Here is a 24,422-nt window from a genome sequence, read left to right on the forward strand (position 1 = left end):
AAGACAAATTCTATTTTAGATTTTTTTTCAAAGCTTAATGATGGTACATTATATTTACAAATCAAAACATTCAACTTACTACGTGGTGTCCAACTAATCTGGCACAGGACTGAATATATCCTAAAAATGTTTGTCAGCAGTCTCAAGGATCTGCTACAGTAAGTCTAAGATGTAATAAGACAGAACGGAATTAGTTTAAGTAATAAATGTTTAATCAAAGAATTTTACATATTATTAACAGCATTCATTTGGCCAAACATCTACATGGTTGTAGTATCCTACTTGTATATAAAGTGGGAATGTATCAAGTATAGACTATGAAAGTGCAAGTAACAATTCAAGGTTAGAGTAATTTTTTTACATTATAAAATTAACAGGTTTACAAAATAGTCTTGCCAAACTTTTATTTTTGAATTGTAAAGTCAATGACTATGGTGTTAAAATAAGTACCAAGAAAATACAAATTTAATAGGCTAATCTCATGCTCATAAGAGTAACACGGAAACAATGGATATACTGCACAACCTAACCAAGTTACAAAAAACCAGAACCCACAAACTTCACTATCTTCACAGAGAGCACTCTTACATATCTTACTGCAAAGACATCTCAATGCAATACACAATCTTTTTGTGAGAATCTTTCTATTCAGAAATTACCATTCAAGGAAGCTATGTGAATTAAACAACTTTAAGACCAATTCATGATGACAGTTCATGAAAGACCATTTTAGTTGAAGGACTTTATACCTAGAGGTATTTTTCAAAGGCTCAATAATATGTCAGGACTAGGGTGGCTAGGGGAAAGGTTGGAAGATTATTTAGACTATTCTAATTCATTTTCTCTAAAGATGGTTGAAAAATGGACAAGGTTTTTATGGGGTAAGGGTAAAATATTCTTATTTCATTTTTTACTAATATGAACCTCATAACTGCAAGGTTCCAAAGCTGGATTTGCATGAATTAGTTACCAAAACACTCACTTGAACTCACAGTAATCAATACATAAACTTTGCTATCATGACTTGCCTATACACACTCAGTAGTAATAAACTTTTATATCATATCAACAAATCTCTGGTAACAGTTAAGCAAAACTTAAAATGGAGTGTATGTAATTTGCTCATGTTATGAAAAGTTTTGATTATATGTAATTAAAACAGCCATTTGAACAACTTATTCTAGTTGTAATTACATACTGTACCATTGTATCTCACTAACTGTAGATTGATGCTTTTAAGCAAATCTAAAACCAGTATTTTTGTTTTTCACGGTACAACAACTAGGAAAAGGTTTTTTTGTGGTTTGGTTTTTTTTTTTTTCAATTTTTTTTCTTACACTAAACAGTAATCACACAGCAAATGAATATTGTGCAATTGAACAAATACCTAGTAGTGTTTTGTATATGCAAAAACACTGACTGAACGTTTAGTTATTTACTGTAAAGGCAAGGCCATGGGTGGTTTTATGGAGGTCTTTGCAATTAATAGCATAGTTACTCCAGAACAAACACTGAATTTGAATTACTTGTTTAACTGTGGCAACTATCCAGTTGGGTTAGGCAAAGGCACCGTAACATGTTGAGCAGGATGTGTTATCTGAACTTTTAATTGTGGGACTGGCTAATATATGAAAATTCTGTATTCCTACATTTTTATAAAATGTTATCATTAAAAGTAATTGCACTATTAGTGCATAAAATGCTTTGTAGAATTATGAAAACAAAGAACTATGATTGCACTTCCATTAAAGTGTCTCTTAAAATACAGCATAGCTATTGCTAACTCACTGTATTTTAATATTTAAAATAACTGTTTAACAGCAGCATTAGGTTTTATTAACTTAAGATACAGGCTACATTTAATTAAATGCAGTCACCATGGCAACATATGCCAGTTAAATTTAGAGAAGCAATGCTACCCAGTGGTTTCTTTCACTGCTATGAATTGTGGGATTAGTTGGATAGAGTAACACTGCACTGTTTCATTAGGCTACTGCCAGTTAACTTTTCACAGTTTGGCACATTTGGACTGTAAATAGACATGAAAAAATCTTTGATTTTAAAGGGAAAGAATATCCCTAAAACTTGTTCCTGGAGCAGTACTACAGAGAAGCATTAAATACCTCCGTTCACACTGCTAACAAAAATGAAAAATGAGTAAGGAAAAATTATGGAAAACAAAACCAAAATGCAAATGAACTGCTAGATGTTATTGTGGTGAAATAATGACTTCTAAAAAATGGAATAAACTATTTCTTAGGAAAACCAACCAAAATAATCAGTGTAAGCCTTTAATCCGTAGTTTCAAGTCAAGGATCATCAACCTAAGGCTAAACAGATGCTGCATTGTATTAGGAATGTGGAATACAACCTACTTATTCCTTTCTCTTGAGAGCAAAAAGGCAAATACTACCTAATTAAATGCAAAGGATATTCCTTGAAAGGTTCACATTATTATGAAGAACTACAATTCAAGAGAACTCCTAAATATCCGTTGTTACGTCAGTGGTTACAACTGAGCTGCAATTATGTGGATCAAAGCCTCCATAATGCTTACTCCACATACTGTACCATCTGTCACCGCCATTCTTTTACTCCAGATTTAGTTTTTATTCATACCAGATGCACATGTTCAGTCCATTCCTTTGAGGTTTGAGGAGTCTGACTTGAACTCTCCCCTGAAGCATCTAGGGTGCTTGTTACCTCCCTGTTATTATCGCCAATTTGTGATACTGTTTCACTTGGAATAATGTTTTCTTCAGAAGTGCTTTCCTCTGTTTGGGTTCCTCTGCCTTCGTTTTTGAGTGCATCCTCAAACAGTGCATGCTCTTCCTGAGGCTCCAGCCCTGTGTCTGTAAGATTTGGCTGCCCTGCTGACCCATCTTCAGTACTGGGTTGCTGTAACTCCTCATCTGTTTCCGTACTTGTTGAGGGGATCAGAGCAATACTCTGTGGGTTCATGTCATGAAACCAGGCCATAATATTTCCAAGTAGATTTTCATTGGTATTGGGATCTTGACTGCTGGATTCAGCATCACTTGATGTTGAGTATAATCCGCTTCTTGTCTCGCTGCAGGGGTGTGAATGAAGACGATCGGCTGAGAAGGGATCATTACCTGCACCCAGTCTCATCAGACTGTCACCGAGTTCCAGCAGCTCAGAGCTGCTCAAAGCACCCCTTGGGTTGTCTATACTTATGGGAGCTGAGTCCAGTCTTGTAGGCAAAGAGGTACCTATTGCTCCTAAAGATGCCTCATTATTTAGAAAGTCTCTAGTTTCTTCATCTATGGCCAAGCCAGATTCTTGTAATGACAGCTGAATAGCTAGCAGGATGTTTGGGTCATCTTCATCCAGAGAACTCAGAGCCTGTGGAAATACATAAGGTTGTTCTCAGCATAAAACTTGCATCTTGTTATATATTTTGGATGAAAAGTAATTTTGGCTCAAATCTGAAATTCATTCATTATTCCTACATGTCCTTTATCAGAATCAATTTTTACCAACAGAGCTGACAACACAATTTAAAAGGTGACTATTGTTATGTCAGTGACTGTTTAGCAGTTCTTACCAGTGTGAATGTGTAATTTATTGTCCTAGATTCTCCCTTTCTCATTGAAGAATTAAGAAAATTTGCAGAGACAAAATGATACAGAAAGGCAGAGCAGAGGAGAGCAAGCAAAGCAGAGAGAATGGAGAAGAGATTAGGGGAGATACCTGAAGAGAATCCTGGTTTTCAGAGCGACTGACAGGGGTATAGTCATGAAGCGAAGAGCTGTGCAGAATACCCATAGAAGCTGAACTCACCATGGAGGTGCCATGTCTTCTACTGCTGCCACCCTCCTGAGTGTCTGTTTGGGTAATCAAAACAAAAGCGGTTGAAGAACCAGCGAGGAAGCCCCCTCCACTATTATTTACTGACAGAATCTCTTCCTTCCTTTTGGATTCTAGTTGTGTAATTTTACTCCTTTATTCACTCTGAATGAAATAATCCAAACCACTCCTGCCACAGCAGCTCTTATACGGTGGTGAAACGCCAATCCCACTGTTTTAGGAGTGACTGCCTGGCTCATTTGTGCCTTTCTGCCCTCAATACCCTTCTCTGTGAAAGGATGGGCTATGCCACTGGGAGCATGGGCAGAAGGGGCAAAGTGCTTCTAAGGCACATACATGATATATGGAAAGCTCTGAAAATTACTGCATGTGGACACAAATACAGAATGCATTTACAGGTGGATTACAAACCATGTTTGCCCATTTCTCTGTTCTTTGAAAGACAAAACCTCAACTGTAATGTTAACATTACACTGTAATAACTTTTACTGTAACAGTACAGCACAATTAAGAGTAGAGTCATTAATGAATACTTCAGCAATTACTGACATTGCTGTTTTCTTAAAACAACCAACAAAAAATAGAAGTAAGATGCTGCTTCCAGAAAAAACTGCTCTGTAATAAAAATAAATGTAGATCTTTTGACTTTGGAAAACGGATTTTTCCACTCCAAAACTCAAAATGTGATAGACTGTGATAAAATAATATTCTCTTGTGTGCTTTAACAGTGTGCACTGGCCATCACTACTATATCCAAGTTTTCAGTCAAAATCTAGTCCTTGAACTAAGATGGTTTTGCATTTTATTTGTAATAGGGAAGAACCAAAGTTCACAAAAATTTTGATTACGTTTTCTAAAATAAATGATGCATGTGATCCTTTTCCTCAATAAAGGATTTCTCCTTTTGGTTTTAAAGAACAAGCTATGTGTTAAGTTCCTGAGACACAGCAGTGAGAGTTTGTGCAGCGTGGCTAAGAGACTGAGCACACAAACTGGCAGCTCTGCAGAAACAGTGTCACAGTAAGATTTGGATTCAAGCTATTTTTGTACCTTTGCTAAGGTTCTGGCAGAACTGAGCCAGCCCAGACAGACAAGTCACAGAGAGACCTTACGGGACTGCGCTACCAGCCATAGCCCTGCTCGGAAGAGCAGCACTCTGGAAGTCACAGCTCAGGCCAATTTCTTTCCTGGCTGCCTTTTGGAATACAGCAGTTTTGGAATACAGCCTTGTGACTCTCCTCCACAGACCTGTAGACTCTACACGCTGTGCACAACTGGTTCTTTTCATTAGTGTGTAAGAGCTGGTGTATGTACGAGTGACCTTCAGAATTTCTTCAGAAAAGCAAACCTGTGCTGGACAGCTGAGGAGTTGTTAGTGGGAAGATCAATGCATTTCTCTTTATGAACAGCAGCAGCCACAGTGAAACCAACAACACTTCTAAGATCACATAAAAAAACTGCAGAGACAAGCCTTTATGTTGTATCCTGGAAAATACAGCAATGTAGTTGAAACTTCTTTAAAGTGTATCCACGGAAGAACAAACACTGTGGTCACTACCAGCAATTCCTGAAGCAGGAGGAGAAAAAAGGCAGCTCCAGACAGGTCCGTACCTAATGTACTCTCACTGGGGTCATCAGGGTCTGGAGTATTACTCAGCAGACTGTGCATGTCTCCACGTCGACGCTGTCTGTGCCTTCTCCGATACTGAAATTCAGCATATTCCTGCATAAACCAAAGGTTACAAAACACAGGGCAGCATGCAGTACTATTTTGCTGAGTAACAAGCACCACATTTTTATAAAAAATATGTGATTTTATATGTTCATTATAAAATCACCCACTTTCAGAAAAATGAATTGCAAGTTGGATCATGCAACACTTAACATAAATAACAAAAAAATTCAAGGTAATCCTAAATCTATAAAACAATGAATTAGCAAAAAAAAAAAAAAACAAAACCAACCAACAACTAGATGTACTACCAATATTTTAATACTTGCAATCTCCTTTTTTAACAATTCCAAGAACACATTTCTTGTTTAAAATCTTTGATGCCAAACTTTATATATGCACAGATTGACACACTTTTTAATAAATGCATACCCAGTGATTTTGGAACATAAAAACAATTAATGTAAATTAGACCAATAGATTATCTCAGAATCTCTGCTGCCAGCAACTGTCAGTAGAAAATAAAGACTACAGAAAGCTGGCAGACATACACTGGGACTTGATACACTTTTCCCAGCCTCCAGGACACTATGGCTCCAGAACTTCTTAAGCCACATCTGACACTCTTCTACTGGACAGTCTGTGATGGATTTTTATTCCATGAATTACAAGTCTCCTCTAGTTTTGCTTAACTCAAGCTACTAATGAGCCATACCATACAGATTTGAACTCCTGCAGCCTGTATTTTCTCATACTGTGCGTACTTAGTTCATATAGCATTTATGGAAAAGACTCTTGACCACATCAAGCTAACATCCCAAGGGTTAATTATCTTAATACTTAGATACAATTTGCCTAGCTTTCCTAATATGAAGGAACTAATTTTATGCTTGAAAGGAAATTTCCAGGTATCTTTTCTGGTATGTCCAACTGACACTGAACCTGACTGTGTAGGTAGCACCTTGTGTTAATTTCAGTTATTCATTCACACAAGGCAGTAAAACTATGCTCACAGGTACTTGCTCTTCTCTTTAGAAAAGAATACTGTTCTTTATTTCTGTGAGGTCCAAGTAGGGAAATCTGTAATCCAAAGGATTCATTCGGCAAAATGAATTGGGAAAGGTAACAGTACCATTAGTTTTCCTTTCCTATATTAACTCTTCATCATCAACATCTAAAGTACCTAAAACTTAAATCCAGAAGTGTTATTTCTCTTACACAATGACCTTATTAATGTAGATGGTATCATGCGAGTAAGTTTTTTTCCATGAACTTTCTCAGACCAAAGACATATGCAAGACAAAAAGAATAGTCACAAAATCGTGAGTGTGGGCAGATTTTTATCCATGAAAATTGTAAGAACATCAAAAAGTAGCTTTATCGGACCAGACAACAGGTCCATTTAGCCCAACATTCTGTCTTCGACAGCAGTTAGTGGTATATGCTTGTTAGTCTATGGAACACCATAAAGAAACAAGGCAAACATGAAGTGACTCTTCTCTAAAATATTCTTCCAGCTTTTAGGGATCTCAGGGGTTTTCTAAATGCAAGGTGGTGCCTCAAACAACAGAAAATCAAACCTTGATATAGAACAGTATAACTGAATTATTTAAAAAATATATATCATTTTAAACCAGAAAAGGAATCATGGGAAGTGATCACTGAACACAAAGATTTATTCATCATACCAGATCTTAGCAATCATTTGTTTGCAATAAAATAATATATTTTACCAATAGCCATTTAATTTTTGGTTGCTTATTAACCTTTAGAAAGAGATCTTAATGATCACTTATGAAACCTTATTTCTTATTATATAGAACAATTTTCTACGTTGAGCAAAAGAGGTTTTAATTTTGTTGGGTAGGAACATCTTGATTTCACACAGTGTTCTACAACAACCAGCATTCCTTGCTAAAACCAGTTAAGATTTCATTTTCAATAATAATCTGTTATGCATAGTCATTCTAGTACTTATCAGTAAAAGTACAGCTCTACATAAAATACTTTGCAGTGAAATTCACTAAAATAAACAGATGACCATTATTAATTTTACAAAATTCCTTTACCATAGGTGGTTGCAAGTATTCGTGATAGTTACATAGCAAAGAAACCAACTTGCATCACACAGTGCCACATTTAGGCAAATCATAAAAACTCAAGCAGATCATCTAAGCACAGCTGCAATTGAACCTACTGCTAAACAGCTTTTTAACACATTTCTTACCAGCTTCTTCTCATAACCAGTTCCATTGATGATACAGTAAGATCACAATGAGTTTGATGTTATCAGATGTGGGATTATTTCAAAAGAACTAAAGGAACTGGACAGGAGAAGCAGCTGATTTTTTGTAGAGAAGCGAGCCGTGTTCTCACCAGCGTGATGCTCACCAACAATAGCAAAGGAAATATATAGAAAAAGTACATGGAGTTTTCTAGGATGTTTAAAAATGACTAGCTAGAAAGAAAACAGCAAACAAGGAAATGTTGAAATGAAGTTTCCTTTCTGACTGAATGCTTTAATCTAATGTTCTCAAAACATTAAATAAAAATTAAGATGATAAGGGAAAGCTTTACAGGAAGCTTCTCATTTTTTTAGAGCAGAGTCTCAAAAACTATTTACTCTTTCCCATATAAAGATCGTAGAATATTAATTTTTTAAAAAAGTAGCAGAAATTAATGTCATTTGACATTCAAAAATAACCTACACAATTTCATACATTTATTACTTTAAGGTTCTCCAGTGCACAGACAACAGTTTATATTCAATTTTAAAACTGGTTATGTACTTAGAAAATGATGAATGCAAAGTAAGTGTGTCTAATGCCACCTTAGATAACTACATCCATATTAGAGGCATTGTTTAGAGTCATTGCACAATTAGCTACGAATATATTTCCTTCTATTGTGAAATAAATGAAATGGAAAGCTTAACCAACTTGAAATGCTTTGACTCAAGATAAGGAAGCTTGTCATGCAGATTGTGATCATACCTGTGTTTCTAGCATATGCAGAACTAAATTTTAAAAAATTAAAAAGAAATAGTTTACCTCGGGGGATGCAAATCCTAAATACTCCCAATCCCATGTTCCACCAGCAAAGCTGTAAAATGGAAAGACATACCATCAAATTTAGAAGTAGAATGAATTTGAACAACATCCAGAGCTTCAAAACCTATTGAAATCTGAAAACTAGTGCGATTGTAGCTCTCTAAACTTAACAAGTCTTCCCTTTTAATTCTTGACTCAAAATTAATTTTGAAACCCTACAGTTAAATGGTTGACTATTCCAGAACTGCCTGATCTGTTTAGCAAATATTTAAGAGATTTTTGAAGTGTACCAGGGATTTAGTGACAATCTTTATGGAAGAAAGTGAAATGGAAATCATGACATTTAATTGTTAATATATCACAAATGGGGAAGCAATTTAGGTTGCAACACACAGAGCAGTGATCCTGAAAAAGAAAAATACATTTTTCCCCAAAGGCTGTAATTCCACAAGGATCAAACGTCCAAGAAAATATCACTATCACAGTGATTTACAACCACCACGCTCAGCATCTACCTCATAGTCAGAGAACAGCAGTGGATTCACCCACTTTGGTAGCTATCAAATGAACTTTTTCTGATTTGTGCAGTGTTTTGGGTGGATTACCTGCGCCTGGGTGCTTCTGGAGAGTCTGCAGGAGCAACACCACGGGCCACAGAGGCCAGGAACTCCTGTCGCTTTTGCTGCACAAGACAAGCTGCTCGGATGATTTTATGGCGAGGCGTCCGAAGGTAAGGCCTGTTCACTTTCTGTGCAAGGTCTTCAGTGACCATTTCTAGGTCTGTCTGCAATAGTTAACAATACAGAAAAAACAGTTTTACAGGGAAATGCAAATCAGGAAGAACTGTTCTCCATAAATACTGAGCAGAATGATATCCATTTTCCTGAAAATACCTTATGAAATACCAAAATGCGCCAAAATATCTGCCCCAGAGCCTACTCTTTTACTGACCTACATTCTGTCCTCCAGCTTGGAGCAGGATTTCCCTGCACTCTGAAATATTGAGCATCCTCAAGAGACCTAAGGGACAGGAAAGGAGGCAGCAGTCCCAGGTACTCCCCCAATTTTGCCTCCTCTCAGATGTCAGGCACGTCAGAAGGGAAAGAAAGAAAAGAGAAGCTAGAGAAGGAGATGAAGGCTGAAGCTAAAATGTTACCCTCAGAAAGCAGATTAACAGGAAATTTTCTAATTTTCCCCTTCCATCTGTCCTTATCCTTTTCCTTTGCAAAGTGATATAAAAAATATGCTACTTTTCCAAACTTGGTTATAAATACAAAACAGGTATGTCAGTTTTTTACTACAAAAACGGCAGAAAGACACTAATAATTAATATAAAAAAAATAAATTCCCATTAGGAAAGTAAAATATATCCATGTATTACCTGCATAAGTTCAAATATTTCTTTCTTTGTGCTTTTAGGCTCCAAAAAGAATCCATATGGATAAGAACACTTAAGAATGCGGCGAGTTTTTAGAAGCTCTTGCACTGCATCTTCAATGAATGTGGTATCAGGACAGCCTCCCTCAGCTGCAATATGAAACAAGCATTGGGAAAGTATTTTCCTGCTGATGTCAGCATTACTTTTGTGCATATCAGTTAAATATTTTGCAAGTAAAGAGCAGCAAATTCTCAATGACTGCACAGTGTTCTTACTAAAAGAAATAAGCACAGAACATTAGCTTCAACCTTACTAATGCTACTTCCTTCTTGAGGCTTTGGAATAGGCAAGATTTACTGTACTTTTAACTTTCATCCAATGTTTACAAATTCTAGTACTGGAGGGATGACATCACACAGCAGACTGATGTGAGCTCTATCCAAAAAAGAACAGTTTAGCCATATCAGTGTTGATGTGATTTCAAATCAAAGACATAGATCACAGCACTTACTTCCACTTAGAGCTCTACTCAACTGCTCCATCTTTTCTTTGGCTGTTTTTAGAAGGCGCTGTTCTAACTGGAAAAAGAAAATAAACAAAATACAATTAGATAATTATTTTTCGATTAATAAAACAGAAACAAACATCAGTAAAAATGGGCTGACCCATACCTGGTAGCTAAGTTCATGGTTCTTAAATCTTGTATAATAGTGCATAAACCTATCAAGCTCTTGAAATCTTCTATGCTTCTTTTCAGCCTGGAAAATAATGGGGAAACAAAAGAAATCAAAATAAATATTATCATTTAATACAACAATCACCATTAGATATAATTAAATAATGAACTGTTTCTATTCAGGCTATATATAAAGTATTGTACACAATGCTGAGTGCCATGTAAGAGACATTCACAAGGCCAAAGAATTGATACACTGTCAGTGCCTGCTATTTAAAGCAACTTTCCAAAAGCCAGAATTAAGGCATGTCTTCTGTAGTGCACAGCAGCTAATTACAGGACCAGCTTGCTCATTTCACAAAAGGAAACCATGTCACAGAGAAGTAAAATGAGTCAAGTAAAGTCACCAGTGGTTGTTAGCACAGACAAAAGCAAAAATCTTATGTATCCACAAATAAGTAGTGCTTTCTTTCTTTCTCTTTGATATGTTTAAGGGTGTATTTTTCCATTTGGAACTCTGGTTTGGAAGAATTTTGATTAAACTTACCCTAAATGGAGAATTGCAACTTTAGTGCTATTTTTCAAATGCACACATTCATTTGTTACCTCTACTGTCATCTCCTTGGACTGTTCCTCTACATGCTGAATAACTTCATAGCGAGTGCATCTGTAGTAGCCTCCAGTGGAAGAGCTGTGCTTCTTCCATTCTTCTAAGCATATCCAGCAAAAGTCGTATTTGCACTTCAGAAAAAAACAGGAAAAAGGGAAAAAAAAAGTTGAAATGTCTTAGATTTGCAGTTAGGCATCATTACTCCTCTATGGACAACTTAATTAGCAGAATTCTGAGTGTAAAACATTTTTGAGGAGCCTCCTTCCTATTTTACTTACTAAGGAGATCTGTTTTTCAAATCATATCAAACCATGTCAGTCATCATTTTTGTTCCTTTGATCATAAGACTGTGTTGGATCTAAATGTTAAGTTTTAAGTGGATAAAATAAATGAAATGGTAAATACACCTCCTCAGGCCTGTTTTTTTAATTATTGTTAAAAAAACAGTCCCATTTCTTTAAATAACACAGAAACTATTAATGAGAAAGAGTGATTTTTTTTTTCCTAATATTACTTAAAAGAACATAATTACTGGTGTTTTTGTCATGTGGTGTTCTTGATACAAAATATTGATAACAACTACTAAATCCAAGAGAGAAGAAGTCTGAACATAGACTCTGATGAGTGATTACTTCCAGTGAGCCTTTTCTGAGCTGACTGACTGAAGTGCTTTCAAAATAGGTAACACCTTACAAGGAGGTGTGACTTATGCAGGCTTCTCTGCATCAGAGAAGATCAAACTCTGTTAAACATTCTCAATTCAGCATTGAGTTCTCAGCCAGTTAATTTCAAAATAACTGGAAGCTATTTTTGGACGGATAAGCAAAGACATCACAATTTGGTGAATCATGTTATTTTATCTGTCTTATAGATGAGGAAACAAAATTTACATTAATTAATATTAAGCCTTGAGTATTATTAGTGGCATTTGATAAATTAAATTGCATTTCTTCTCTCTTTGATAAGTTTAACCTTTCCAGGAATACCTACTCCATACCAGATGTGTTTGTCTGTAGTTATTTTATACAATCACTTAGATATATTACAGGAAGGAATGAAATCTAATTCTTGTATTGTACTTTTGCTAATTTTGTCTCAAAAATCAGTAGTGCTGATTTTCTTCTAAAAAGCAATGCAGACTAGAATATTTCCTCTCGTTATTGTGCTGTTTGTTCTTGTTTTCAAACATTTTTTAAAGCTGCTGGCTTATAAAAAATGATAGGAAGTGCTGAGAATGAAGTATGAGAACAACTGTGTATAAGTGTTAAGTGTGTATGCACTGCATCATTTGCCTATCATTCAAACCCGTTCATATTCATTATAAGAAAAAATCATTACGAAATATTCAAAAGATCATATGAAACAAGCTGTTTCACAAGCAACTGAACTAATAAAACTTGACTTCCTATTAATTTAAGTGTATATGCTCCTATTGCAATAATCTCAGCTCTCCCAAATTATCTCCATTCCGACCACTCCATTATACTTATCTTTAAATATCTCATATCTCCAAAAGCCTCCTCCAACCCAAGATTCACACAGTGTTCCCAGACCCTCCTTCCAGTATTGCAGTCTCATTACACATTCAAAACCACATCAGCTGTTTCTACCCATCTCCCAAACCCAAATTCATTTTCTAAAGGGCAGGAAGGACAACCCTGGAAACTACAGCCTGTCACTTCAGTGCACGGTAAAATCATGGAAAAGATTACTCTGGGAAGTACTGAAAAACACCTGGAGGACAATGCAGTCATTGGTCACAGCCAGCACAGCTTCATGAGGGGACGTCCTGCTGGTCGAACCTGATTCCCTTCTATGAGAGGGTAACCCACCCAGCTGGTCAAGGGAAGCCAGGCGATGTAATCTTTTTGGACTTCAGCAAAGCTTTTGATACTCTCTGACAGCCTCCTTCTGGACAGAATTTCCAGCACACAGCTGGATAACCATGTTACGCGACGGCTTCCCTTGGACACAGGACTTGAAAGAATACTGAGTTTGCTGATGACACTAAACAGGGAGGAGCTGTTGACTCCTCGAAGGCAGGAAAAGGTTCTTCACCCACAGGGTGGTTGGGTCCTGGAACAGGCTCCCCAGGGAAGTGTTCACAGCACCAAACCTGGCAGAGTTCAAGTAGTGTTTGGACAACTCTCTCAGGCGCATGGTGTGACTCTTGGGGTGTCCTGCACAGGGCCAGGGGTTGGACTTGATGATCCTGGTGGATCCCTTCCAACTCAGCATATTCCATGATTCCATCTATTTCATGATCAACTCCTGAGCTCTGTTTTATGTGTCTTTATGATAACTGAGCCTTGTAGCATCACCACCTGGGCTTAACAAATCCCATCTGCTGCCTGGCCACTGTTTGAGCCAAGCAGAGCAGGTAATTGCTGAGCAGGTAACAGCTGGGTAGGTATTTCAGCCTCTCTCTTGGTGGCAGAACAAATTAAGTCTCTGCATCATACAGCTAACAAGTTTCATGAAACTTGCAGCAATTTATTTTCTATGAACCCCCTTCTGTTCCTTGAAATCAAAGTACCCATAAGGTTAAAAAATGACTATAGATAGTGGAGTGAGAGAGCAGGACTGCGTAAGCCTTGCCTTGCTAGAAGCTGTGTTCATAAAACAATAAGAAAATGCCTGCTTAAGTACAGAAAACAGGGTTTTATGAGTAAGGAGTATCCTCCTCTACACCAAGGCACATGCTAGATGCTAAGAAGCAGCCACAGCCCATCACGTAGTGGGCTTGAACAGATCTGCCTGCCAAAAAAAGGCAGAAGCTCCATCAGGGATTGTTACTGCAGCAGAGGAAGCGACAAGCGAGGTGACCACGATTTCTCGTGTCCAAGCCCTGCAATGATCTTGAGGACACCCTTCCTCACCAGGCTGAAGGGAGGCAGCTGCTGCCTGCAGAGATTTCTCCACGACAAAAAGAATCTGACTGTTTTAAGGACACTTCAAGCTGCCTGTAAGCATCAAAAAAGACAAGAGGACTCTGGTTGTCAGCCAGTGCCTCAGAATGGTAAATTATCTACATTCATCTGCGTTTAATGGCCAAAGTCTTCTCCAGCCTGAAGCCACTTTGTTCAGCTGAGCTCAGTGGCAACAGCTGCAACAAACATACCTTATACAGCTTTTAGAAGTACAGAATTTATGAGCTCTTTTAAAAATAATTTAATACAAAAACCCCAAAAATCCCCAAACCAGCAAACCTGGCATATATCGAAGTGTAGGAGAATGTTCTCTTCTGCCAATGATACCAAAAAAAGCCCCAATCTTCAATTTGTATCACAGAAAGAGAGAGAAGTTGTGACAATATAAAGAAAATGGGATCTGCATAGCAATAGAGAGAGACCTGCACATTTTCAGAAAAAGAAAGAATTACTTTCTAAATCTGTTAGCCTTTTATTGTAGGCCAACTATGTCAAGTGTTTGCTACTTTCTTATTTTTAATGATGCTCCTCAAAGAGGTAATAGTTGTAGTTACATAAGATATTTCTGACATAAAGAAACAGTTTTCTAAATATGCTGCTTTTAACTAACTTGAGAGAAAAAGCATTTTCAAATTATACTGAACTTATGGCAAAAATATTTTTTCTATTTTGGTAGCACAGTGCAAACTTGTGACTAATTTTCTGGCTGCTGTCATCAATAAATTTCCTTTGGAATCACTCTTTGCTGTCTTTTCATTCCTACTGATGAATTCCTGCTTACAGTTTTCCACCTAAACTTATCTTGCTTTGTTGCTGTGTTAGAGAAATAATGCAAAAGAAAAATATAGTAAGGCAAAACCTTTACTAGAGCTAAGCCTTCCTTAAAATCTTACATCTGCAAATTAAAACTGTTCTTTTCTTTCTCTTCTACATTGTTAATGACGATTAAACCATCAATTATTTCTGTTTCCTTGAGTTTCCTACTGTATTGGCAATTATTCTTAGGTGTTTATGGAATTTCAATCATTACAATGTACACTTGTCAGCCAAACAGATTTGAGTAAATATTAAACATTTTCTAAATACATGTAACCTGCCATTTGTTCATTATCTAATTCTTGCAACAGGTTGCATGAGCTATCAGGCATGACACTTCAGAGGTTTTGGACCTCTGTGACCCTAAAATATATACAGGACATACAAACCCGAATTATGATTCCACAAGAAATCCCATGATGGGTCCTTCTTACCTTTGCACACTGCATGTGGTTGCAGCCCTCATTCTTCTGGATTGGAGACTTGCAGTTGGCGCAAGGTTTGGAGTTGGTCAGTAACCACAGGCAGTTGGCAGCATCCTCGTAGGCCTCACTCACTCCCACAACTTTTTGAGGGTGACAGGAGGATACGGCGCATGCAAAAACAGAGAGGTTGAAATTGTACTTTGTAATCTTTTGTGACAGTCAGATTAGGAATGATGCGTGTTTCCCTGTTTCTTGACAAAATATTTAAAATTTTCACAATATGTATTTCTCACATATATTTTATTATTACATTTTCTAATTTATACATATATATTATTAATACACTTATTATTTCTATCTACTTCCACACATCTCTTTTTATACAAATTTATATACCATATATATGACAATTACAACATATAAAGGGGCAAATACATACATAACAACACAGGCAGAGTTTGACAAAGTAGGGTGTATTTTGCCTCTTTGTAAAATTTTCTGCGCTTTCCAAAATATTTATAACATACTACGGGAAGGCTCTGCACTGTGGTAACCAAAATAAATTAGTAATGTATTCAAATTGCTGTCATCTTTACTTTGTTAACTTTGATTAAGAAAATGTCTGTCCTGTGTAAACCCCTTTATTAATTTTTTTTTTAGTAAATGTTAAAAATCATTAAGCCATTTCCTACAACTCCCTTGCAGTTCACCCTCAACCTTACTATTATTATCCCCTGTTGGCTTGAATTAGTTTTAAAGCACATAAAAATCTTCATGGAACACTACTCAATCACAGGAGCAGACTGGGCTAAAAATCAAAACTGGACAGGGTAAAATGAAGGTATATGCAGGAACAAATGGACTAATTAAGGAAACAAAGCTTTAAAAGGAAGGGAAGGAGTTTTGCATACCCTGAGTGAACCACATGTATTTATGGGGAGGAATGTTTTACAAAGAACAGTCTACCGTAGTGCTGCATTAAAAATGTGAAGCAGCCCCTCATTCAGGGATATCATTTTCTTCCCCTTTTACCCTATATTTCAACCAATGTCGAAACTAGTTTTTACTTAATGCAGCTAAAAGAAAATCTGTCTAAAACCGAAAGATCAAAATGGCAACAAAACACCCACGCCCTCCCTGTCGGCTCTGCATGACTCTTACGTTCTTCTGGTTTCATTTCAGATATTTTCTGTAGCCAGTCCTTCCAGGTCTGGCAGTCACAGGGTTCATGTGCTTCACCAAGACATTCCCTGAAAAAGATGGTGTATACACAATTACTTATAACTAAGAGATTTAGAAAAAAGTTAAAATTGGCTCAAACTAAAAAAAAAGATGCTCAAAATTTAATAAAGTCAAGAAAACAAAAGCCAGCTAAATAACATTGTTTTAAAATACACTTAGACTGCTTCTCACAAGCATAGATGACCATTATTAATGATCAGGAGAGAAGTTTCTTAAAATTACAATCTGAAATAAATCAGATAGCTTGCAGTTTGTTCTTATACCGGGGTACATGCCATGAAGGTGCTAGTATAGTTTCTGTGATAAAAGTAAACCAGACTACAGAGTTTATCCAAAAGTAGGTAGTTTGCTATAGCAGAAAGGTATTTTATGTAGAATTGGTTGCATCTGTTCAGTTGCAATAATCACCCTTTAACTAGATTCAGTTAAAGAGTCAAGCTTTTAATCTAGAACAATGTGAAGCCCTCCAACACCAGCATTAAGTATTTATGGATGTTTACTCTTTTCACCAGAGTCTCTTAAATGGGGCCTTGAACTTATTTACATGGACACAGTGGAGTAATGAGTCTCTTGAGCTTCTCCTGAAGTTCCTACTAGGATTAAGGATGGCAATCACTACTACACAGTGGCAGCAGATACATGGCTTCCAGATGGTGCTTCAGTGTAGATGTGTCAATATGCACTCCGGATTTGTAATAACTCCTTTTTTTCTACTGGAATGGCAGCAAATGGCCTCAGACATCTGCCATATCAAAGAAAATTATTTCAGATGGGCACCAGCTGCATCAGAGCATACACAAGTTTGCTACGGATCCAATGGTGAACAGCTCTCTTGCAGTGCAGGTTCAGAAGCTTCATCAATACTTTTCTGATTGCTCTTGTCCACATTTTAAGCAGGAATTCAGGAACAAAGAAAAGGTTATGGAAACAGTTTTGAACTTTTTTCCCTTAGCTAGTCTGCTAACAAAAAAGCTTAAACTTGCATCTCTAGTTTGGTCTTAAGATCTTAGCTGGGAAAGATTGTACTGGAATGAATAACTGGTCCTTAATAAGGTAATTTCAGCCTTGGTTGAAAGCTAACACCTTTCACATCTGTTGGACAGCAGGACACTTAAATCATTGACTTCAAGAGTGCCAAGACCCTCTCACAGTATGTAGTATTTGTTGCCAGAAAGGACTGCAGATAGCAAAGATTTAACATTGACATGCTCAATTTTAAGTTAAAAGTTGATTTCTATGGGGAGTGGGGAGGAGGGACTTGTGTCTTTGATATTTTCAAATTTGTAAATTTGTGGATTTTTAATGAAGTGCAGTCATATCTATATCTCAATCTTTATCTCTATAGCTATCTAGATATGATAGTCACAACAGTTGTTCAAGAAAAACTTCTCATGGAAGAAGCTCTTTCCTCAGCCCACCCCAACACAAGGATTTTTATGCTGGGATGTCATTTTACTAGAGGAAGAGCATTGAGCCTACTGTTCATGAAAGTTTTTATGAAAGTTGTAGTTTGGATAGACTTCCTGACAGCAGTGAGTGAAAGGAACTAACACTGAGCAGCTGTGCCAATTAACAGTATGAGCCTCCCCAGACGCCTTGCTCAATACTCAGCAGGATGATTTATTTGAAGGCGCAGTACACACTTATTAAAATTGTGGCAAGTTTCAACAAATTCATGGAAGGGCTAAAAATTCATGGAAGGGCTAAAAACAGCACCAAAGAAGAATGTAGTTCTGGATGTTTTCCCTCTCATGCTAATATATTCGGAATCAAAACAGCAAAACACTGTTGCAACTTGTAACTGGCTTCCCAAGTGCACCTGAAGAGTTGTCGCTCCTGCAGAATAAGACTCTGCTCCTTGTCCATATCTAGGATGAAAGGAGTGAGGACTGATGGTACAAAACTAAGTGTGCACTGCCTGCTAAGACTATTTTCCAGGAATGTCTGCTTGCTACATTTCTTTGTGCTTCTGAAACTGCATGAAGGGGGTTCTAATATGTTGAATGGGTCTGATAATAAACTGATGTAGGATTTGTGCACAGTTTTAATGTATAGCACATTTAAATAATTCAGAGTGCTTTTTCTGAAAGGGACTAGAATTTTGTATTTGCCACAATAGATTACATTTTGTTGAAGATGCTGTGAGTGGTGGGTAATGAAAACTGAGTAAATTCTAGGGAACTCTGTGTTGAAGAGGAACATTCCTACTCCTACATTACAAAGAAAAAAAAATTGCTCAACAGACTCAGAGAATTTTCTTGCTTTTATGAGCAGGATGGCCGTAGATCTGAAAAAAAGTAAACGACTATCTAGGGGTTGGTTTTCTAATACATAAATTCTAAAGAATCTCTTACTAAATGCAGTATCAATTGCTATTACAATGTCTAAGCTGTAGATTACCAGGGTAAAACTTGCAGAACTGACAGAAATACGGGACTGTGGGATGTGCTGATTGAAATTTAAAGAGACAAAGCCAGCCCCCTTTAAACACACACGATGAAAACCCTCTGAACTGAGAATATGCTTTTTCTCCAGAGGAACTCACTCATGCACAGAGTTTTTGTACTGTAAGACCAGTATAGTGTCCCTAGCAAATGGTTCTGATTTGAGGTACCACAGGATGCTTTGGTTGCTAGCAGAACTTTCTTGCCATTGCTGAAACTCTCCATTTGCTTTTGTGAGGATGACAAAAGAGGCTTTGGAAAGGCCTTCTTGGGCATTTTGTTGCTAACATGAGGTATTTTTCGAGACCTTAACTGTATTTGCTTGTGCAGTGTTTCAAAGCATTAATGTAAAAAAAATATATGGAAATATTATTGGGAAACATAAAAACCCCATTTCTCCTAAAAATTAGTCACTCAGAGGACATTTTCACCCTTGGTGAACATTCTGGGGAGCTAATGCATTCAGTCCATGTAAAGGAAGCAGAAGCTGCCGTTGTCTGAAGGTTTATGTCAATATGACACTGAAGTGGTCTCGGGTTCCTTCAGGCTAATGGAAAAATTGATTCTCTGTCATCAGAAGCAAGGATGAAAGGATGGTACCTTTTTGTGGAATACTACCAAGTTTTGTTGTATGTTCACTGGTAGAAAACATTTTCTGGTTTGTTTCCATGGGACTTGTTTATTTCTGAGTTCTCCATCCATCGTAAATAACCTCATCCCAAACCTCGTGGCTTTTGTGGTTGTTTCATTAGGTCTGTTTTGGTTTTTTCTCCCTTCTTCCTTTCATTCATATGGGGAAAGAACTAAAATCAGAGGCATCTTTCATTAAGAATTATGATATTTGGAATCAAGCAGATGATTTACAATGTTCTTGTATCATGGTTTCAATTGAAAAATGAAAAGAAGAATTGCTGAGCTTGTCTGAATGCCTATACTTTGGTTGACCCTTTTTCATTTTCCAAGAACATAAAGATGTCCCACTACAATAGCCATAAATTATCAGTCTGATAATATCAAGGAAAAATATGCCAGATCTTTGTTACTTTTGTTGATGCTGTTATGTCTTTTTCTAGGAAGTGCTGAAGATCAGCAATCTGAGGGATGTTTTAAAAAATATCTGTCTTTTTACTCCTTCTTGAGCTTGTATTCATCTTAAAACTCAGTAGAAGGTAACAGAAAGAAAAAGTGCTGAACCTAAAGTGAAACAAAGATTGGAGTGATCCTGCAAACAGAATAGCTATGTGTGAAGGAAATGGTCCTTCATGGTTCCATTTAAACTCCAGCTTCTTTGATGTGACTCTAGGAAAATTCAGAAAGAGCTAAATATTGTTCATTTTCTGCACTGCAACTGAGAATGTGCCATGTTTCGATTATTACAGCTATCCAGACACAAAAATCCCTGTTCCAATATCCCACTTCTTCCACCCTCAGAACAGAACATCACAACATTCCATGCTGTTGTTTTGCACCTAACAGAGCCAAAACCGACCAGTGTATTATAAATCTTTGCAGTGCCCCAAAATACTACAATATTCATGCACATGAGGTTATTTAGTGCGTGGATAGAGGATAGTATGGTCATATACCATTCCATACTAATTTCTGTTGCACTCTTAGTGCCAAGTGGGACTTCTTAATTAGTCCCTGGAATAGCAGTGACTGTGAGTTTATGTAGATGCAGTTAAATTTCCAGTACTAACCAGCAAAAAAGATGTCCTTTTCCACAGTCTACTGCAGGGGCTTTCAGCATAGGGAAGCTAAGTGTATCTGATCCTGTTGAATTTGACCCTTGTCTTGTTAGCCTTACTGCTCTTTCACAGCCAGGTATAGGACACCATTTAATAGCAGGATTATTTTCAACAAAGGCCTGTGGGGAAAAAAAAAGAAATAAAGGAAAATATTTTACCCCATATGATCAGATTTCATCCTTGATATAAAACAATCTGTATTCATAATCTTCCTTTGAAGGAACAAAGCCAAAAACTATAAAAACAGTCTTGTAGCTACAAGGACAGACTTTTAAATATAGTTATGGAAAGGGAATAATTTAATGTCTGCTTTTTTTTTTTAGTAACAACAGTACTTCAGACTTACACTAAGAATGAAATTACTTACATTCCAAACGAAATGTTCAATCTCTGCAAGTTAATTCCTTTGTGATGTGGCTTACAATAAACTTTATTATATACGCACTGGCAATAAACTTCTTAAGAGAACTGATTCTTTCAGTCAGAAAGAATGAAAACTTTACTGATTAAACAAAAACCCCACAATAAACCAGAAATCAGAACTAGACTAACTCAGTAATTTATTTCCCATCTTTTTTGGTTAATTTAACAGGCCTTCTTTTGTAAAAACTGTATCTAATAAATGAGGATAAAAAAGGAACCTCAACTACTTTGCTTCAAACCTATGCTGATCACCAGTCACTTGAAATAAAAGATGCTAAAGATGAGTCAGATCTGGTGATTTAATTTGCACCTTACTGTGTATTAAAGAGACTTGTCGCAGAGAAAGCATTGTACTGTAAATGAAAAAATATGTCTCTACTTCTGCCCTACCACCACTGATAATGTAGCACATTTCTCAAAGACTAGTTCATTACTACACTAGTATAAAAGAAGAAAGCTGAATTAAAAGATTGCTCTTAAAAACAAATTGCAATGATGAAAACAAATACGTTAAAAAACCCAGGAAAACCAAATCAAGCTTTTCCTACTCCTCTTCCCCTATATAGCAATCATGTCAGGCATTGTACTAGTTATTTTTTAAAATGACACAGGTACTATTTCTGAATGCAGTAAAAATAATCTGAAAATTTTTAATATTTCAGATGGCAAACACAAACAACTCTGACTGATTAAAACCTTCATATCACCTGTTACAAAAATAAGTTTGACCAAATGATTCTATTAATACTGCGTTAGTATTAACATACTATGGAAATACCGCATTTCTGCTTAAGGAATACATAAAATGTTCTTTCTTTTTTTCTCTGTGGTATAGCAAACATTTATATTATGCTATATAAGAGCCAATATTTGTATGCATTTGTTTATGAATTTCTAACTTGGAAAGTTACAGATATATTACAGCATTTCCTACAGAAGCTTTTAGTTACTTTTTATAAAATGAAATGGGAGTTCAAGAGTACAAGAACAGTTTGATAATTTACCTTAATGTCAAATTGAAGGTATCTCTTGTCCATCTCCTTGGAAACCACACTTTCTATGATGTCTACAGGCACAAGCTGGAAACAATCATATGCTGGGCAAAAAATGTTGTGAGCTTCACCCTCCTGAATTTTCAGATTCAAAAATCTGCCAGAATTTTGTCAGTATTTGTGAATAAAAAGGAGAAGTTAAAAGGCTGTTGAGTACTTTACACTATGTTCACAGATACTCACAATGATCACTTTTTAAACAGAGAATAAGAACTATCACTTTCTGCTCAAAAGAGCTACAAATTTGATGAACAGCATAACTAAAAAAAAAGAACACTGTCATGGTTCAAATGTGAGCATCATCAGCAATATTTAGCCCTATGTTTGTGGCTTCCATCCTTGCCATTTATCAGACAGCTCTGCAGTGTTTAATTAAACTGAGCATTACTTCTACCTTAAATCAGAAACAGAACATGGAAGTGTAATTAATCCAGGAAATAATTAATTTAATATGCAATTAATTTCTACAACTGTGCTAATAAAACCAGGTCTGCTCTTAGACACAAATGTCTAAATGGTGACCTTTTTAGTCCCTGACCACCAGAATGCAAGACAGAACAAGCTCAAAAATCTGCTGAAAGCTGGACTTTAACAGTTGTTTAGTTTCAAAGCTGTAACAGACTTATTAATGGAATGTCAAGGAAGATTCCATTCTAACTTTAATCATTTAAAGGACAGGCAGTTATTCCAAGGTAGTCACCTGAGATCCTTTAACAGTTAAGGTAGAGATACTTGTCAATTCATCCCATCTTAGATTTGTATCTTAGAGTTAGATAACTCAGTCCTGGCTATGCTCCCAAGTGACTTAGAAATGACTGGCTCAGAAAGATGAATTCCACCCTAGATGTGCCACCACAAATGCTTGCCACTGAACTCTGGCTCTGAGACTGTGGCTCTGAGCTGGACCCTGTGTCCTGCACAAAGGACACACAGTCCAGCAGCCAAAGAAGCACCATGTCAAACCAGTGATCTCTTGGTAACCCCTACATCCTGCCCAGGAATTTGCAAGGCAAGAGAAGCACACCTAACAATTTTCTTGCTGCTGAAAAGAACTGCCTTTGGAAAGCTCATATGGAAAAAAAGCTCTTCCTTAGCACCTGGTCAATGAGTTCATACAAATGGGGCTGATCTGCAGTAGGAATAACTGTGCTGAAATGATGCTGTTAACAAGACACTACAGGGGTACAGCTCAAGTAGTACAATCTCCTGAATGGGGACACAGATGAATACAAAGCACTGCATACAGATATAATTATTCCTGGGAAATATGATCAATATTTATACTACCATAATTATCCACGTCTGAGATTTTCACTAGTGTGACTACTCTGACCTATGCAGTAACAAGTGTATTAGACTAATAAGACTTCTAAGTGAAATCTACCCCTCAGTTATTAACCCTCAACATAACGAAAGCATTTTAATTGCTTTTCTGATTGGAAGTGGATTCACAATGCCTAAGTTTAGCGTGCTGAACTCAGAGATGGAATTAAGCATGTGCTTAATTTAGAAAGTGTAAACCCCAATGCTGCCAACACCACACACACAGAGAACAAATCAAGAGTAGGCTTATCTACTTACACACAAGCTTAAAACATTTGCTTAGGAGTTTTGCTGAGTCAGAACCAAAACAAACATTACATATACCTAAGCCAGTTGGTAACAGTTATTTGAGTAACAACTAGAATATTTGATAGATGCAAACCAGCAGCTCTTTGAAACCCAAACACTACTTTAACAGTAGCTGTTTATGGTCTCTGTCCTTTCCTCTTCAAAATGGCAAGTATGAAAGTTTCTAAAATGATAGAAAAGTACATATACTCACGCCTCCCAGCATGCTCTGCAGAAGTCATGTCCACAAGGCATATCCACCGGGTCTTCAAACACAGAAATATTACACATGCAAATGTCACACTGTAGATGAAAAAAATGCTTCTGGTTAAGAAATACCCTAAAGCTTTTTGTATTGTTAGCAAAATGAGTTATATTGGAAAATCTCAGCAAAAATTTAAAGCACTCAGTAAGGCAAAAAATCTAACTATCCAGAAAAAAAAGTTATTTAAGCTATAGGAAGGGGAAAGATTGGGTATCTCTGTTTCTATAGCTCCCTATCCAAAGAGCGTAT

At 36.7% G+C, this 24,422-nt stretch overlaps 1 protein-coding gene and 1 long non-coding RNA gene across 8 annotated transcripts in view; one reads left to right on the forward strand and one right to left on the reverse strand.

Moving 5' to 3' along the window:
* Positions 1–190: 190 nt before the first annotated feature.
* LOC121673351 (ankyrin repeat and IBR domain-containing protein 1) overlaps positions 191–24,422 on the reverse strand; it is an 89,519-nt gene continuing 65,287 nt past the window's right edge. For 4 of the 6 annotated variants that reach the window (XM_042046592.1, XM_042046594.1, XM_042046593.1 and 1 more), the window contains 14 exons: positions 24,123–24,211; positions 22,250–22,394; positions 20,775–20,941; positions 16,550–16,638; positions 15,398–15,528; positions 11,214–11,348; positions 10,603–10,689; positions 10,443–10,509; positions 9,935–10,080; positions 9,159–9,337; positions 8,554–8,605; positions 5,443–5,554; positions 3,715–3,848; positions 191–3,366 (listed from right to left, as the gene is read on the reverse strand). In XM_042046592.1, the coding sequence (XP_041902526.1) occupies positions 2,614–3,366; positions 3,715–3,848; positions 5,443–5,554; positions 8,554–8,605; positions 9,159–9,337; positions 9,935–10,080; positions 10,443–10,509; positions 10,603–10,689; positions 11,214–11,348; positions 15,398–15,528; positions 16,550–16,638; positions 20,775–20,941; positions 22,250–22,394; positions 24,123–24,211 (2,286 nt within the window). In that variant the 3' untranslated portion in view covers positions 191–2,613. The remainder of the gene's footprint in view (positions 3,367–3,714; positions 3,849–5,442; positions 5,555–8,553; positions 8,606–9,158; positions 9,338–9,934; positions 10,081–10,442; positions 10,510–10,602; positions 10,690–11,213; positions 11,349–15,397; positions 15,529–16,549; positions 16,639–20,774; positions 20,942–22,249; positions 22,395–24,122; positions 24,212–24,422) is intronic. The other 2 variants (XM_042046595.1, XM_042046596.1) reach the window with 2 other exon arrangements.
* Positions 3,139–14,888, forward strand: LOC121673353. Of its 2 annotated transcripts, XR_006019185.1 has the most exons (4): positions 3,139–3,229; positions 3,598–5,434; positions 9,142–9,283; positions 9,973–14,888. It is a non-coding gene; the product is annotated as an uncharacterized LOC121673353 (long non-coding RNA). The 2 variants fall into 2 exon arrangements; XR_006019186.1 differs by lacking the exon at positions 3,598–5,434 and having other exon boundaries at positions 3,141–3,229.

The sequence above is a fragment of the Corvus kubaryi genome, unplaced genomic scaffold, assembly GCF_017639235.1.
Source record: "Corvus kubaryi isolate FWS band 111438036 unplaced genomic scaffold, C.kubaryi_AGA036_p1.0 65363, whole genome shotgun sequence".
In the NCBI taxonomy this organism is placed as follows: Eukaryota; Metazoa; Chordata; class Aves; order Passeriformes; family Corvidae; genus Corvus; species Corvus kubaryi.